This window comes from Phyllopteryx taeniolatus, chromosome 1 (assembly GCF_024500385.1).
Source record: "Phyllopteryx taeniolatus isolate TA_2022b chromosome 1, UOR_Ptae_1.2, whole genome shotgun sequence".
Lineage (NCBI taxonomy): Eukaryota > Metazoa > Chordata > Actinopteri > Syngnathiformes > Syngnathidae > Phyllopteryx > Phyllopteryx taeniolatus.
The window spans coordinates 11451788-11470393 of NC_084502.1; the positions used below are offsets into that span (position 1 = coordinate 11451788).

The 18606-nt window shown below is 42.0% G+C and overlaps 2 protein-coding genes across 3 annotated transcripts; one reads left to right on the plus strand and one right to left on the minus strand.

Moving 5' to 3' along the window:
• Window positions 1–315: 315 nt before the first annotated feature.
• si:ch211-167b20.8 (protein phosphatase 1 regulatory subunit 3A) lies at window positions 316–5505 on the plus strand. The gene is made up of 3 exons (XM_061771317.1): window positions 316–1548; window positions 4983–5017; window positions 5118–5505. Exons 1-3 carry the CDS (start codon window positions 608–610, stop codon window positions 5258–5260), a joined length of 1119 nt encoding a protein of 372 aa, XP_061627301.1. The 5' UTR covers window positions 316–607; the 3' UTR covers window positions 5261–5505.
• A 1142-nt stretch (window positions 5506–6647) lies between these two features.
• On the minus strand, window positions 6648–18383 carry zgc:56699 (uncharacterized protein LOC405758 homolog). Of its 2 annotated transcripts, none has more exons than XM_061771339.1 (7): window positions 18211–18383; window positions 16457–16547; window positions 16278–16384; window positions 13183–13309; window positions 13032–13118; window positions 10175–10238; window positions 6648–7016 (listed from the first exon to the last, which is right to left on the minus strand). In XM_061771339.1, exons 2-7 carry the CDS (start codon window positions 16536–16538, stop codon window positions 6950–6952), a joined length of 534 nt encoding a protein of 177 aa, XP_061627323.1. In that variant the 5' UTR covers window positions 16539–16547; window positions 18211–18383; the 3' UTR covers window positions 6648–6949. The 2 variants fall into 2 exon arrangements, with proteins under 2 accessions (XP_061627323.1, XP_061627313.1); XM_061771329.1 differs by having other exon boundaries at window positions 16457–16561; window positions 18211–18381.
• Window positions 18384–18606: the final 223 nt, after the last annotated feature.

An 18606-nucleotide genomic window follows, 5' to 3' on the forward strand; every position in this document is an offset into this window, starting at 1 on the left:
AAAAAAAAATAGACCAGGAGCAAAACAAAACATTGAATTGTTTTCTCGAACAAAGACTGCACAAAATTATCATTTGTGAACATTTAACCAAAAAAATGTCCTGAAAATACGTTTTAAAATAAAAATTCTCCCTTATTTGCATTTCTTTTCTGTTTATTCTTTAAAGAAAGTGTAGAAAATCATCACTTAACATCAAATGTAAAAAAATAAAAAATAAAAAACTGCCGATATTTACCGATATATTGCGCAAAGGAGCTGCAGAAAAACGATCATGCATCGCCGCAAATTTATTGTCGTTATTAATGAGCTGTAATGATGGTTGAAGTAATTGATTTCTGCCTGCCAGGAATGCAGCCCATCGTATCGCATCTCCTTTGTGGGCGTGCAGCCAGGCCAAACCAAACGACCGGGAAAGCAGGGGTGGCATGGGGAGATCATACCAATTTGAAGACACATTCGCAGCATGGAGAGCCCGATAGGTCAGGGCTAAAATTGGACTCCAAAGGTTGATGTTTTAGCAGGGGAAATACGATCGCAAGTGCTGGCAGCAACAAGTTTCCCATGCGTGACATTTAACGCCGCACGTTAACCGAGGAGAGTGCGCGTAATGCGCCGTCAGTGCGGGCCAGTGCTGTTAATTCTTCCCGGGGGTCGTCGCATGCGCTCCCGTCGGCGCACAGCAGAAATGTCTTTTTTAACCATACCGAGTCAAGAGAGTCTTTTTACTCCCATCCAAAGTGGCAGGTCACCTGACGAGGTGGAAGGCCGTTTGGCGGACGATGACGACGACGACGACGAAGACGACGACGAAGACGAGGGGAGCGAGAACGTGCGCCTGATCCCAAGATGCTCCCCGGTGCCCAGGAGGCGAGGCGCGTCCATCCACGACGAGACGGCCGAGTACCTGCGCATCCAAGCGGCGCTGTCCCCCGGAAAGCGAGTGTCATTCGCCGACACAATCGGCGGCGACCTGGTGGACGTCCGCGAGTTCGTCACCTTCGACTCGGACGACGAAGAGGACTTTGCGCGCTGGGACGAAGAGCGGGCAAAGTATGGCAAGACCGAGCGAGAGCCGGTGTTCCTTGTGCATCCGGAGTTTGAGCCCCTCGGCGGAGGCGCGCTGCTGGAGGCCGTGCGCGCGCAGCAAGTGCGCATCGAGCACATCGGTCCCGTGGACCATGAGCCTCTTGCCTTCAGTGGCCTTGTGCGGGTGCTCAACGTCTCCTTCCACAAAGCGGTCTACATCAGGTCCACCATGGACAACTGGGAGACGTACTTCGATCACCCCGCAGAGTATGTCCAGGGATCCCACGACGGGGACACTGATAAGTTTTTCTTCAAGCTGTCTTTTGCACGCCCGTACGTCACTCATGGCTCTCGCATCGAGTTCGTGGTCCGCTACGAAACCACCGAGGGAGACTACTGGGACAATAACTCCCATTTGAACTATGTGGTGTCTCTGCATCTGTCCTATGAAGAGGAATCGGAGGAGACTGAGAGTGGGCAGCAGGAAGTGAGAGGCATCATGAGAGCCCCCAAAGACTACAGGTAAATAACCCACCGCTGACAATAAGGAAACAAGACTGGCAGCCACTCTCACGACTCAATGCCAATTTGCATTCACGCTTGGCATCGTCTCGCCGCTATACTATTGTTCGCTTCTCACACGTTGCTGTGCTATTCACTCTCTAAACTCAATAACCATTTTGGTGTGCTTTTTCTATAATGCTCGAAGATCCCACAAGATGTAGTAGTAATTGGTGTCAAGGCCTTTTTAAGGTCATGCCACTGCATTTCACTTGGATTCAAGTCTGGACTTTGATTAGGCCACTCCAAAACCTTCATTTTGTTTATTTAAGCCATTCAGAAGTTGACTTGCTGGTGTGTTTTGGGTCGGTAGCCTGCTGGAAAACCTAAATGTGCTTCAACTTGAGGTCACAAACTGATGGCTGAACAGTCACCTTCAGGATTTTCTCTTAAAGAGCAGAATTTATGGTTCCATCAATCCCAGCAAGTTGTCCAGGTCCTGAAGGAGCAAAGCAGCACAATACCATCACACTATCACCACCATGTTTGACCGTTGGTATGATGTTCTTTTTCTGAAATGCTGTGCTACATTTACGCAAGATCTAAAGACACACACACCTTCCAAAAAGATCAACTTTCATCAGTAATATTCTGCCAAAAGTCTTGGGAATCATTCAGATTTTCTTTATTTAAATTGTTTTGGTATAAGTAAGACGAGCCTTTATGTTCTTTTTGGTCAGCAGTGCTTTTGGCCTCGGAACTCTGCCATGTATGCCATTTTTGCCCAAGATCTTCCTTATTAATGTGTCATGAACACTGACCTGAACTGAGGTAACAGAGGCCTGCAGTTCTTGAGAAGTTGTCCTGAGTTCCTTTGCGGCCTCCTGGATGAGTTATTGCTGTTCTCTTGGGGTAATCTTTGTAGGCCGGGGACTTCTAGGAAGGTTTCCCACTGTTCCATGGTTTCTCCATGTGAGGATAGTGTCTCTTCCTATGGTTCACTGGAATCCTAAAGCTTTAGAATTGGCTTTTGGAACGCTTTCCAGATTGATAGATGTCAATTACTTTATTTATTGACCGTTCTGGAATTTCTTTGGAAAACTGTCATTTTGTTGCAGCTTTTTTTTTAGATCTTTTGTCCGACTGGTTTTTGTCGGGACACGATTCTGTTTGAGATTTCTTGATTGAACAGGTCTGGAGGTAATCAGCGAAAATGAAAAACTGTGATTAGCCACAGTTAATTGATGATTTAACAGAGTGTGTGTGTGTGTGGGGGGGGGGGGGGTAATTACTTTTTCACACAGGGCCAGGTAACTGAATATTTTTTTTCTGTTCTTAATAAATGCAATTAACATTTAAAAAGAGCATTTTAAGTTCACTTGGGTTATATTTGTCTATTTACATTTTTTTGATGATCTCAAACAAAGTGGTGAAACTATGCAAAAAAATAAGAATTTGAGAAGGTGGCCAATACTTTTTCTCATGACACAAAGATTGTGTTTTTATCACTCTTTCAAAACACATAATTACGACTATTTTAAAAAAAAATGTATTTTTAAATACTTTTTTAAATGAGTTGATGACCTGTCCACTTAGGCATGTTTGAACATTCAACTGATGGAATATGATTTTAATAAAACAATGAATAAAATAGAGGCAGCACTGTGTGGACAAGTGGTTATCACATCTGGCTCAAAGTAAATATTCTTGGTTTGAATCTCAGCTCGGGCCTACTGTGTGGAGTTTTTATGTACTCACTGTGCTGCGTTGCAAAAACATTCAACCTCACGAGAGTGGACAGCTATTCGAAAGCTGTTTTCTTCTACTGTACAGTATATACTCGCGTCTTGGGCCCTCTTCAGATTCTGGTTTTTGCTTCGGAACTTTCCTAAGGTTTTTGGAATTATAAAAATGCTTAGGAAAGGTGCATCGATACAACCTTTAACCCACCTTCAGCATGGGTTTACGGTACTCCTGACCAACCTTTCTGAAAGGATGTTACCCATAATTCTCACTGGTGGCAACAACCTGATCAAATTAAAATCAAGCGCACACAGATCGAAGGAGTGCTTTTTATAGTTCAACTTTGGAAATATTATGATTTCGATCTCATTTTAAATAGTAATAGTCTTTTCCTATATGTTCGAAAGAAAGGCCCTTTTCATCTCGCCTTGTCCCAAAGATGTTTTCCACAAAGGTTAAGGAAAGGTGCTGTAAAAGTTTGATTTGACTTTCTGAAGAGGCCCTTGACGTCAAAGTTGTGCATTGTCACTGCAGTGGACGCTTTTGTGTAAAAACCCATATACTGCTACCCAGTGCTCAGCTGTTGCAAGACTGGAGTGGCTCATGCACAGAGAAGTACAAAGGTACTTTACTGAAAAGCTTTCTACTGTCGAGACCACAATGCGTGAAAGGGTTAAGAGGGTTATGAAGTCAGAGGACACGCCCCTGAAAACACCAGTCATCCAGTGGTGAGAGAGGACAGTCAAAACAGGCAAAGGGCAGGTGTCGTTTTCACCCTGTGCATTCCCCTTTGCTAAAATTCACCTCTGAACTTTTCCATCTGCCAGCTCTCATTTGCAATATCAATGCGAGCAGATAGTGAGGAGTGCACGGAGCGTACACTACTCACGAAAAGAGAGACATCAGCTTTCGGTGGAAATTTCAGAGTGAATCTAAATCTACTCAACTTTTCAATGCACATGTCCAACTGTTCAATGTTTCAGTACTTTTTTTTTTTTTTTTTTAACACCAAACTTGGAAGTTCTCGCAAAATTCACAGCTGGTGTTTGTTCTGTGAATGGACCAATACATTTCCTGGTTAAATTAGAATAGGTATTTAAACAGTCCTCGTCATCATTCTGTTCCAATTTTGACATATTGAGACCAAGAAAACGACACCTAACAATTGGTCAACCATGATGTTCTCAGAGGGAAGTGGCCACTGAGCTCATTGTCAGCAGGTTGTAAAATAGACTGATGGTCACAGGCATAGGACTTGTATTGATCGATTCATGTAGCAAACACCTGTTGTTAATTTTGCCATTCTGGTCTTTATTAGAGGACATCAAGTTGTGCAACAGAAACTGAAACACTGAACAGTTGAATATGCGCATTCAAGTTCTGAGAAAGACAAACTAAGTTCACCTGTAAATGTTATACAGTGTTGCCTTGCGATACGAGTGACCCGACGTGTTTTTTTAGATACGAGGTGTCATTCAGCTGATTTTCTGCCTTGACTTGGGTTAGGGTAGTACCTCAAATTTTTGTATTACATCAAAGGACATTCTATTCTGCAGCTACGTCAACCTATACATTGGTTGTAACCTGCTTTTTTTTTTCTCCATCTTTAAACACGTAAGCCATGATTACTCATAACCAAGCCTTGTGTATTGTAATATTTTAAAGCACTTTTTTTGCTTTATTGTATTCATTTAATTTCTGTCTTCTTTCAGTACGTGCATTGGTTTAGACTCAAGCGACAATGAAGGTAAAAGTACACGTTCTATTTTGGATGCAATCTGTCAGGTAATTGTGCACGAGATTGATGTGGTAAAGAATGTCAGATTGTTTTTTTTTTTGTCAAGCAGATGAAACAGAGACTTCCAGGTCAGGAAGTGAGGGTCAAGAAGGCCCCTGCCCAGTCATCATACCACCTGAGCTCGACAAGGAGGGCAGATCAATCTTAGAAGAACTGGATAGGAAGCACCAGATTTTGCAGTTATCACAATAAATCTTTAACAGAATTGCAATTATTTTTCTTTAGGAGCAAATAGTCCACAACAATCAGTGTTTCGATTATGTTGAAATGATCTTAATTTACATCCATGTTGAAACAAGCGTTCAAATGTACAGTAGAAGCAGGTTGTGTGTTTTAATTAGCATCCCGCTTATTACCCTTGTGTGTAATCTTGAGCTACATTTTGTTTTTACATCCAATTTACATTAAACTAATTCAAGACAAGCTTTTTAAAGGGATTACATCATCTCATCTTCAACTAATGTGTGCCTGACTGAACACTAGTTGTTGGGTTAGGTAGAAAATAAAGGGATGCTGACCAAACAAACGTATGGCTTGATTGGTAGTAAATAGTTTAGCTGGGAAAAGCACCGAAGTGCTCAAAAATACACTTCTATATTGATTGCACTTTTACAGTAAAATTTTCGATCGAACAGCCACGTTCATTTTGGCCGCTAATCACAGAAATGACATGCGTGTGTCAAATTTCCGGGTTCCTAATCAATGCTTGTTTGAACAGCAAAAAGGAGTCAAAAGAATTCCATACTGGATAACGACATTTTATATAAAAATAACTCTTAGCATGCAGAGGCAATGTCTGCCATGAAAAGGATTTTTCGCAGACCTTCTGGCAAGGATATGCATGCAGGTGCTGTACACACAAGGCATAGTAGCACCTACACTATTCCTGGTGATTGATGACAATCGTGACTGCAAATTCCGAGAGAAAGGAGGCCAAAATGAAGACAAAGGTAGGCACACGAAAGCCACATTTACAGTTACACTGCGTAGACCGCATTTATTCATTTTAGCAATTTCAGTCAAATACAAGTCAAGCCATTTATTTTGAAGTTGCACTTGGCAAAATACTGGCAGCGTGTTACCGTATAGTATGAACAATCATTGTGGCGGCTGGTGTGACCATAGTCTTAATTTGTGCCTGAAAACATGACATTCAGCACTACAGCTTTCTCATCCGAAGGAGGATCTCTCACTGTAGGCCCATTTAGTTGTGTTGGCTCGAAACGATATGGCGGAATCCTTACAGGATTAACGCTAGATGTATTCGCATCAGCATAGTTGCGCCATCTTTGTCCAACGATTACACATGACGTTTCATTCGGGTTATCCGGTCATGTGTTCAATAAACATGGTGCCGCCCTGCATTATTTTTAGTCGTTATTAAATGTAAATAAATTCACATCATCAAATTAATTATGACAAATATATGAACTGTTCACTGCTGCAAAGAAAAAAAAAATCACTATGTAATAAGTACGGTATCCTTTTATTTCTCCTACCAGTTGACAATCCAGTAGAAAGCATGGAATTGCCTACAAGAAACTAATGGTTTGCCATCTAGTGGTCATCCAATGACAACTTAAGATTTTTTATTTTTTATTTTTTTTTAGTTGAGCTCCACAAACATTGCCAAACATTAATTCCCCTTACATTTACTGAGCATTTACGATTTCACTATCACAAATATCACCCAAGATGTTTAACACACACAAAAACACAAAAAACACGCGTGCGCACACAGAAAAACACTACTAATAACAGCAAAGAACACAGGATAACTTTTTAAAAACAAAAACATGCAACATTTGAAAACCAAGATCGATAGAAAAAGAAACATCCATGAACTGGTCTCAACAGCAACCAATAAAATGACATTTTAAACTACCATGGGAGGGAAAAGGGTCCTCGGAACGATGCTCCGACCCTATTGGAGGCCTGGGCTTCTGATCTGTTGGCGAGAGCCAAAGCAAAATGACAAACATGATGTACCTTCGACTTGCCGTGCTAAAGACCAGTGTCGAGGCCAGCCCTATTTTGGCTGGTCTATAGCCGAGCCAAAACTTGCCTTAGCCCACCCTATGAATTCGACCTCAATTTTATTTGAATTTATTTATTTATAGAAAAAAATATATCTGTTGTGACAGTAAACACTTTGGCATTGACAAAAAAATAAACCTCGTGAAAATGGGTTGAGAAATTAGCAAATGACGACTTAATTTCAATGTCCATGCCTTGCCTTTTAAGGGAACGTCGACCTTCCCAACATGGCCGCCACATCAGAATCCTCTTTATTTGCCAAGTACCGGTATGTCAAAAACACACAAGGAATGTCTCCGGTCGTTGGAGCCGCTCCAGTACGACAACAGTCAATTGACAGAGAATACTTTTGAGACAAAGACATTGGGAGGGGGGGGGGACAGTCATTGAGCAATAAGGTTGCCAGTACACTGGTAATGCCGGTACAATTAATTAATTTATTTATTTTACAATTGTGCAAAAATATCTCCTCTAGTAATTACAGCAGTTTGAAATGACTACTAGAACAATAATGACCATTGTGCAAAGGGCGCCGAGACTTCAAGAAATGTATGCAGTTTAAAGTGACTAGTAGTGCGATACTCTGGGACAATGTCGATTGTGCAAATGTTGCAGATGCTATTTAGTCGGTTAGCCGCGCTGCTACAGCACAGTGGCGTATTATCTTCATCACTATGGTCAGAACCACGACAAACATTTCTAGCCGTGTTAACGCTCGTCTTCCATCACAGTCTGGTTTGGTGCTGCTACAAAAAAGGACAAACTCCGAATGCAACGGACAATCAAAACTGCTGAAAGGATTGTCGGTACCCACCATTGAGGACTTGCACGCTGCCAGAACTAAGACAAGGGCGTGCAAAATCCGCACCCCGGTCACCAGCTCTTCCAGCTCCTTCCCTCAGGTAGGCGCTACCAATCAATGCAAACTAGAACTAGTAGACATTCCAACAGCTTCTTCCCTCTTGCGATCAACTTCTTAAACACCTAACCTATAATTCCATTACAACAAGCTGGCAATTTTTTGACTTGAGTTCGTTGTCACATTTCTGTGGGGCCAATTATGTATCACTCGTGCACTCACTGTAGTTGTCTCGCCATGCTGCACTATTTGCATATACTGGCCACTCATGCCAGAGTAGCATCTGCTCCATTTGCACACTGATTGAGGAGTATCTGTAACATTTGCACAACCAACATTGTCCCAGATTTTCGCACTACTCGTCACTTTAAACCGCATCCACTCCTTGAAGTCTCAGCACCCTTTGCACAATGGTCATTGCACCGGACTATTGCAATATTAGTCATTCGAACTGCTCTAAGTGCTAGAGGACTCCGCATCTTTTTGCACAATTGTTTTTTTGTCAATGTCTTTATGTCTCCAAAGTGTTCTGTAAATTGACTATCTGTTGTACTAGAGCGGCTCCAACTACCGGAGACAAATTCCTTGTGTGTTTTGGACATACTTTAAGAATCCTTCGTTGACAATCTACTGGGTGATTGAAAAGTAACTCCCTATTTTTAAGTACTTGTAATTTATTTCTGAACTATAATTCTTACAAGAAATGAACCTGGAGAAGAAAGTGTATTGCATGGAGTTGTATTTAAAATTCGCTGCGGGCGCCAGCATTTGCCACGGCATGGGAACTGCATTAACTGATTTCACAAGGAACGCTTGTGGGAAGGAAGACATAACTTCTCGTATTCGCCCTTCAAGTTCTTCCAAAGTCGTCGGTTTGGTAGAATAGACTTGCCCCTTTAATCATGGAACACACGTAAAAAGAATTGAGAAAAATATTACAACATATGAATAAATAAGGATTTTAAAATAGGGAGTTACTTTTCAATCACCCTGTATATGTACAGCCCGTAACACAACACAACCATTTATTAATTAACGGAAATAAGTGTGAATAACCCGTTAACCCGTGGTTGGCTATTGACGTCCATAGGCTTTCTGCCAACCGAGACACCGTGTCACCATCTGGTGACAACACGGTTAACGCTCCCATTAGCTAATAAGCTAATCAGGCACTTGGAGCTATCGCTAGCTAATTGAATAACGTTTTTGCGCAGTGTATCTGATATGATATGAAATGTCTCCTTAAGTATCTTATGCCAAGATTGTGTGTGTTCATATGTGGTGTTTTTTGTTGTTGTTTCAATGAGTATGTGGGAGAAAAAATTGACATCCCCTGCAAAAACAAAATGTTACCAGGAATATTTTATTTCGAGCCAAAACTAATTAAAATTAGACATAAAAAAATGCCAGTGGAGTATAAACAAAACAAAAAAACTTATTCTCCAGGCAAACTTTTTCTCCACTTTTTTCAAGTAAAAATTATCTTGAAACAAGTGAAAATTGTCTAAAAACAAGGTAATGAGTTTTTTTGGTACGTTTTTTAAATTTTATTTTCACTATATTTTAAATTTTTGCATTTTGGGTGTTTATTTTTTTCAGTTAAAAAAAGAAAAAACCGCTGGCAGTATCAGGTCGCTTTCATTGCCATAACCACATGTGCTAAATTTATTTAAATGCTAGTTTATGACAGGACACCTTATGAAACACTGTGCAAATCTATGCTTTTCAATAGATGGACATATGCTATTTTTTTTTAAAAGTCAGCCACCCAGGTGCAGGTGAGAGACTGCAAAAATATAAATAAATAAAAAACATCATTGCATAATGAGTTTGTCTTAATGTTTTTTTTTTTGTGCAGTTGTTATACTGTATATACTACATTTACAACAGTGTTGTCTATGACTCAAATCAAAAGGTGACCTTATAAACATCTTATTTGTTCTTTAATAGAGCTAGAGACTAGCAATAATATATATATATATGATAATACTGAGACCAGCCTCTTTCCCAAAGATAGCTGGGATGGGCTACAGCATAATTATATTTTTATTTTCTATTAGTGGCGAGGCTCGCCCTATTTTGGGTCGTCCATCAAATGGTCTTTTTCAAGGTCTAAAAAGTTTGATCAAATTTCAGAAAGGTATTTTCCAAAATTAGGCCATAGTCCACCCAAAGTACTCGACCTCCACTTGCCCCTGCTAAAGACTTACCCCTGATGCACACCGGTCAACGTGGTTTCACCCCAAATAAATGGAACGGCTGCCTCGTCGACTTCTGCGTAACAAAGAGATCAATTAAAAGTCTTGAGTTGAACATTGGATTATATACGGAAATCCAAAGCAATGCATTTATTCTTAGAAAAGTAGAAGCTAGTTACCACCGAACTTACACTTGATTAATCTTTTCTTATGCTGATGGGCTGATTTGACACAGCCAAAAGTACCCATTTTAAAATAAAACACATTGCGACTTACGAATTTAATTTGTTCCGTGACCAACCCTTTAACTCAGTTTACACGTGTCATATTAAAATGAATTGAAATTCATCCATCCATTCATTTTCTTCCGCTTATCCGAGGTCAGGTTGCGGTAGCTTGAGCAGGGGCACCCAGACTTCCCTCTCCCCATCCACTTCATCCAGCTCTTCCGGGGGATCCCGAGGCCTTCCCAGGCCAGCTGGGAGGCAGTTTCTCCAGTGTGTCCTGGTAGGACGTGACCGGAATACCTCACCAGGGAGGCGTCCAGGAGGCATCCAAATCAGATGCCCTAGCCACCTCATCTGGCTCCTCTCAATGCGGAGGAGCAGCTGCTCTATTCTGAGCCGCTCAAGCTTCTCGCCCTATCGCTAAAGGAGAGCCCGGACACCCTGCGGAGGAAACGTTTTTCGGCCGCTTGGATCTGGGATCTTGTTCTTGTGGTTGCAACCCAAAGCTCATGACCATAGGTGAGGGTAGGAACGTAGATCGACCGGTAAATTGAGAACTTCGCCTTTCGGTTTAGCACCGATACAACGGCCGTATCACTGCAGACGCTGCACAGATCCGGCTGTCGATCTCCCATTCCATTCTTCCCTCACTTGTGAACAAGACCCCAAGATACTTGAACTCCTCCACTTGGGGCAGGATCTCATCCCCGACCTGGAGAGGGAACGCCACCCTTTTCCGACTGAGGACCATGGTCTTAGATTTGGAGGTGCTGATCTTCATCCCAGCCGCTTCACACACTGCTCAACCGCTCCAGTGAGAGTTGGAGATCATGGCTTGATGAAGCCAACAGAACCACATCTGCAAAAATCAGAGATGCAATACTGACACCACCAAACCGGACCCCCTCTATGCCTCGGCTGCGCCTCGAAATTCTGTCCATAAAAGTAACAGTGGCAGCTGCTCCTCCGCATTGAGAGGAGCCAGATGAGGTGGCTGGGGCATCTGATTTGTATGCCTCGTGGACGCCTCCCTGGTGAGGTATTCGGGTCAAGTCCTACCAGGACACGCTGGAGAGACCCAACAGAATGGGTGACAAAGGGCAGCCTTTGCGGAGTCCAACCCTCACCGGAAACGAGTCAGACTTACTGCCGGCAATGCGGACCACACACGGACACTGGTCGTACAGGGACCGAACAGCCCGTATCAATGGGTTTCGCTACCCCATACTCCCGAATCACCTCCACAGGACTCCCCGAGGGACACGGTCGAATGCCTTCTCCAAATCCACCAAAGACATGTAGACTGGTTGGGTGAAGTCCCATGCACCCTCGAGGACCCTGCCGAGGGTGTAGAGCTGGTCCACTATTCCACAGAAGGAAGAAAACCTCACTGCTCCTCCTGAATCTGAGATTCGACTTCCCGACGGACCCTCCTCTCCAGCACCCCTGAATAGACCTTACCAGGGAGGCCGAGGAGTGTGAGCTTCCTGTACTTGGAACACACCCTCCGGTCCCCCTTCTTAAAAAGGGTGTGTGCTCCTCTCTTCACCCGAGTGTCCAAAATATGCGGCTGCAAGTCCGATGACATAACCACAAAGTCGATCATTGAACTGCGACCTAGGGTGTGTGGACACCCTTATGCTTGAACATGGTGTCCGTCACGGACAATCCTTGATGAGCACAGAAGTCCAATAACAGAACACCGCTCGGGTTCTGATCGGGGCGGCCGTTCCTCCTAATCACGCCCTTCCAGGTCTCACTGTCATTGCCCACGTGATCATTGAAGTCCCCCTGCAGAACGATGGCGTCCCCAGCGGGAGTGCTCTCCAGCACCCCCTCAAAGGACTCCAAAAAGGGTGGGTACTCTGAACTGCTGTTTGGTGCATCGGCACAAACAACAGTCAGGACCTATCCCTCACCTGAAGGCAGAGGGAGGCTACCCTTTCGTCCACCAGGGTGAACTCCAATGTACAGGCACCGAGCCAGGGGGGCAATAAGTATGAAAACCTAATCGGAACCTCTCACCGTGGGCAACTCCAGAGTGGAAGAGAGTCGAACCCCTCTCAAGAGGACTGGTACCATAGCCCAAGCTGTGTGTGGAGGTGAACCAGACTATATCTAGTCTGAACCTCTAGACCTCATACACCAGCTCGGGCTCCTTGCCTGCCAGAGCGGTGACATTCCACGTCCCTAAAGCCAGATTTTGTAGCGGGGGATCGGATCGCCAAGGTCCCTGCCTTCGGCCACCACCCAGCTCACACTGCAACCGACCCCTATGGCCCCTCCCACAGGTGGTGAGCCCATGGGAAGTGCGACCCACGTTACCCTTTCGGGCTGTGCCTCGCCGGTGATTTGAAATTCTGTGTAATTCTTTGTTTTATGTTTATTTTGACGGTAAATTTCAACCAGGCGTGGCAATAAACAGCTTAAAGCCTCATTTTTTAACAATTGTACATGATCTGCCAAACTGCTGCATGTTGTGGTGTTGAGTCACTCCCATCATACAGTGCCTGTATCTCAAATCAAACCGGGAAAAAAAACATCCAAATCAACAGCTCAAAAAAAGTCAGGGTCACTCGTATCTCAAGAAACCACTGAAACGCATGTCAATGAAACGTGATTGGAACCGTTTTCCATCTCACCCTTATCCCAGTCTTCGGTCATGTCGCTGGTGCACACCGAGTGTGACCTGACCGGAACCTCCCATTTTCTCCATACTTCAGTTGTACCTGCCGACAGAGCAGTCATCAACTCAGAAGACACACGTCAAGACTGAAAAAGTTGTCATGTTACCCTCCGTTGTGCCCGCTAGAATCCTGTTGGGACAAGTTTCCATATGGTTGGCGAGTTCATGCTTCCGGACCAGGTGGCAAGCATTGAAGGGGCAGGTTTTCAGCTCCTTGGCCAGTTGTGGATGGTTCTGTATCAGTAACAGAAGAGTCACTGTTGGGTCAAGCTTAAATGTCCTTTTTCATCTGAAATGTTTCTCTGCTCTTTCATCTTTAATGAAATTACTTTACACCGATCTGATCGGCTTGATCGGTACATTTGCATCAAAAAGCGAGTTTATTTTTAGCCTTGTCGCGCGTCTTTTGACGTCATTTACGATCACTAGGCTTTGTCAAATCAAACACTCATTACCACGGCAACAACAACGCGTGTATTGTGTTTAGACTTTACACCAATCCGATCGGCCTGATCGGTATCGGCCGATAATTAGCCTTTATGCTGATCGGCTTTAATGTCATAATTTGCCGATCGTTGATCGGCTCCACAAAAGAGCATTACTCCGCATCGCCGTCGTGTACAGTACATTTGCATCAAAAAGCTAGTTTATTTTTAGTCTTGTCGCGTGTCTTTTGACGTCATTTACGATCACTAGGCTTTGTCAAATCAAACACTCATTACCACGGCAACAACAACACGTGTATTGTGTTTAGACTTTACACCAATCCGATCGGCCTGATCGGTATCGGCCGATGATTAGCATTTATGCTGATCGGCTTTAATGTCATAATTTGACGATCCGATCAACGACCGTTACTCCACGTCGCCGTCGTGTACAGTATATTCAAATCCAAAAGGTAGTGTCTTTTGATGTAGTACTGTAAATATATTTTTTGGAGCAATTAAGTACACAAGTATATAGAGTATATGAACAATTGATTTAAATAGACACATTGCTCCATCTTGTGATCGGATCGGTGATCGGTTGTTGTTTTTTTTAACTCGCTGATTGTGTAAAGCCTAATTGTGTTGGACAAAAAATAACAAAATGGGGAAAAACACGTGGTGGTGGTGGGTCACTGGTGCTCGGGAGAAGACGTTCGTTCAAGGATTGCTTGGGGTACGTTCATGTACTTTTATTAGGCTACGGCTCTCAAGCAGGCAAGAAAACGTTCTGTAGCCTAGCAAGCTAGTGCTAGCACTAACGGTTGTATGTAAACAAGCTGGTGTTCTGTTGAATCATGCTCTAAAGTTTCGGTGTGTGTGAAGTAATTTAATTACAATAAAGTAATTTAGTCACTGATGGTGTAGTGGTACACTCGCCTGACTTTTGTGTGGGCAGCGTGGGATCAGTTCCCACTCAGTGACGGTGTAGATGTGAGTGCGAATGGTTGTCTGTGTCAATATGTGCCCTGTGATTGACTGGCGACCAGTTCAGGGTATAGTCCGCCTTTCGCCCGAAGTCAGCTGGGATAGGCTCCAGCACCCCGCGACCCTAACCAGGATAAGCGGTGTTGAAAATGGATGGCTGGATAAAGTAATTTAATTACAGTTAGTACCTATTATTTCCGTCACCTTGTAATGTTGGTATGACCTGACTGATTAGAATACATGACCTTACTAGAGAACATTTTTGAAGATACTCAGTATACAGTACACAAGTATATACAGTAAATGAACAAGTCATTTAAATAGACACATTGCTCCATCTTGTGATCGGTTATCATTTTTTTGAATTCGCTGATCAGCCCCACAAATCCTGATCGTGTAAAGCCTAATTGCAGCTGCGACTCACCAAGTCTGCCCTTAACAGCCCACACTCAAGAGATACAGAGATTACACTATGAAATAATTAGGGCCATTCCACAGATAAGGAATATACTCTACTTCTACTGGCCAATATGATTGCACCTAAATGTTTACCTGAATTGTGCCCCTTATTATTTTTCTCACTCGCTTTGGTACAGTTCTCAGATCAAATTTTAAAAACTACTTGTTCAATCTTCACATCATCGTTACACTAGTGCACTTCAAAAAAGTTGCTTCTCATTTCTTTGAACAAGTTGCAAATGCTTCGGTACAGCCATGCAAATGATTATGTACAATTCGTAGCTGTCTCCTACATTATCAATTGCTTATGTCATATTGATCAAAATGTATTATAATGGGTCTCTATTCAATAGTCTCACCCCCCAGAACATTTAGGCATTATTTCATCGCACAAGTCTTTACATGCAAAATGGGTCAACAAGTTGTCATGTCAAACATAATTCTATACATTTCGATGAGACTTCCCATCAGACTTTTTTCCCCCCAAAGTGAATCTTGACTTTCTTTAATAAAGCAAAGCAAATTTATTTATATAGCGCATTTCATACACAAGGTAACTCAATGTGCTTTACATGATTAAAAGCATTTAAAAACAAAGAAAAAACAGATTATAAACATTTAAAACAAATAGAGAAAAAAAATAAGAGTACAAGTAAAACAGCATACAGTGAGAGAAATATAATTTATAAGAGAAATGTGTGAAGCACTAGATCAACTGATGTTCAACTAGTTTTCTGAAACTGCGCAAAGGTGCATCTGAGGAACCATCAACTGGCGAGTGTATGTTTTCAATCAAGGGCTTGGGTGTACAAAGACTGCACTGTAATTAATACAGCATTGCAAGTTCAGTTTTCCCTAAGGAGACTGTCCTACACAGTATGTTCACATTGCTACATTTTTTTGTTTCGTTTCTTTGCCCTATGCAGTGGCAAAGGGGTAACTTATAATTGAAAAGAATGGCTTTTAATTATAGTTTACATATTGACAACATAACTAAGCCATTTGACAGTCTTACCTGTTCACAATGACACAAGGACTTGTCATTCTGATGGCGCTGATGTTCATTGACACAGATATTTAATTGAGCAACAGACTTACTTTTACAGGAAATCCATGGTGTTTTGCTATTTGTATGAAGTGTTTTGACAAATGCACTTAGTTTGGAAATGTTGAAGATGATTCAAGAAAAGTACTACAGTGACTGAAAAAACACTAACGCTGCTCCTCTTTCATAGCTGTGATCTTTTTGGATTACAGTTTGCACAAAAAATATCTGCATCGATGAAAACAGATTTATACAGCTTTTATCAAAACGAGGAAGAAAAACTCACCTTCTTGCATTTTATAAGGTGATACGAGAGGCGACAAGCCCGGATTTGATGGCTCTTATCAAATGGACACTGGCAGAGTTTATCTGGGTCAAAGTCGCCCTTTTCAGCTTCAATACGAGACAACAAATGATCACATTAAATCACTGTTTGCTGTGAATGACGCCGCCAATATTATTTACCGGGTTCTTTGACCAAAGAACTCTCTGCAGAGCGGGCCAGCAGAGATGGTCCAATGCTGCTCCCAAACCTGATGGTTGTCATCTTGCTGACCTTGGAAATGAGAACTATTCCCATAGTAAATTATATGTTTGAGGGGTAACACGTGACAATAAAATTCAGTTGTGCTCATAAATTTACATAAACTGTCAGAATTTTATTCTAAAGAAAAGGAGTGATCAGGCAAAACACATTTATGTTTAATGGGATTCAAATTCAACCACAAGGCATTTCAGAATAGCACAAATCATTAAACAAAACATAACAAGAAAGAAAATAATGAAATGGTCCCCGTTCAGACCTGTCATATTTTCACCCAAACTGCCAATATTTCACAATAAAGAGTGCTAACAAAATACTTGGCTTTACACGATCAGGATTTTTGGGGCCGATCACCGTCAGCGAGTTTAGAAAAACAATAACCGATCACCGATCCGATCACAAGATGGAGGAATATGTCTATTAAATGACCTGTTCATTTATTGTATTATACTTGTGTACTTAATTGTTCAAAAAATTATATTTACAATAAATAATGTATCTTTGTTCCTCTATTTATGCCAGTGAGGCATAGTGACCGACAGAACAAATTAATAGTCTTCTATTAGATGGCAGGAAGTAAATGCGGTAATTAATGTATCCCATTTTTTGTGAAATGATTGTTTGTTGGTGTACCGTAAGATTTTTCAATTGTAAAATATGTTCCTTGGCTCCATAAAGGTTGGAAATCACTGCTCTATTCAGATGGTATATTCTTATCAGTCAGGTCAAGCCAACATTACAACATTTCCGTTACTGTCTTTTGCGGAGCCGATCAATGTCGGCGAATGACGACATTAAAGCCGATCAGCATAAAATGCTAAATATTGGCCGATACCGATCAGCCCGATCAAATCGGTGTAAAGTCTACAAAAATACTTGAGCAGTGTAGACAGATGGGATGGGTAAAGGAAGATACTGTTTCTGATGCAGTTCACTGAATTTGCTTACAGTTTGTGGTAATAAAGAGACTGAAGGAGCCGCTATCAGCTACAAGTCACGCTCAACCACGCGACGCACAAACCCCCTCCTTTGAGCAAACTTTTAAATCTGCTCTCTTTACTACTCATCTTCACAGACGTGACGTCACACATGCAATCAACAGGCCCGCCCTTATATAAATTTTCTAATTTTTAGTAGTTCTAACATCTTTGTCACTGCAACAAAATCATTATTATAACTTCCTTTATAACTAATTAACCCATTACTAAAAAAAAAGATGTTAAATGAATCTCAATTCAATAAGTAATATTTTATTTTCATTTTTTTTTCCATTCATTTATCACTTCCAATTATTTAGTGTGCAGAAAATATTTTTTTTCTTCCCCATTGCCAACTGATAATAAAAACAGGACAAAAAAATGTAGCGTATTGACGTACATTTTAGCGTTTGCAATTAATTAGTTGAGTAGCTCCGCAGCTTGGTAAACTTTGAAAGGTTACAAAGAGTGTAAAAACAATGGACGCACGCCAACATTTAATAGATTCTTGATTTGTCCATTATCCAAAATGTCATGGAAAAAAATGAAGACGTTCTTTTTTCTTAAGCCTACTAACCAACAAACAAATTTAACACGACATAAGGGGGAAAAAAAATAATTATTGGGGGGGGGGGGGTGACGGGGGGGCTAACATTCAAAGGCGGTTCCAATTTGAAGTCTGTAAAACTATTACGTACGGTTTGGGTGAAGAAATGTGGCCAGGGGGACAAAAGTCACGGTTGACACGGTGAACGCGACGTACTCCGTTGACTTGCTGCAAATGTAATTTCCGTGCCTGAAAATCGATGCCTCCGAGTAAACCTGCTAATGGGAAATCTTCGTTCGATTTCATGGTGGCCTAAAGGTGCATTACCGCCACCGACTGGATTGGAGGTGCCACTGCTGTCCTTTCCCCCCCTCACCCAAACTAAAATACCCCAATCTTAGTCTACGAACGCAAAACAGGGTGTTGAATTTTGAAGAGAGAAATACAATGACGATTGATTAATAAATTAAGCAGTAAAACAAAGGCACTTGTGTGTTTAGAGGTCCAACCAAGGGGCAACTATACAATTCTATCTATGTCTATAACA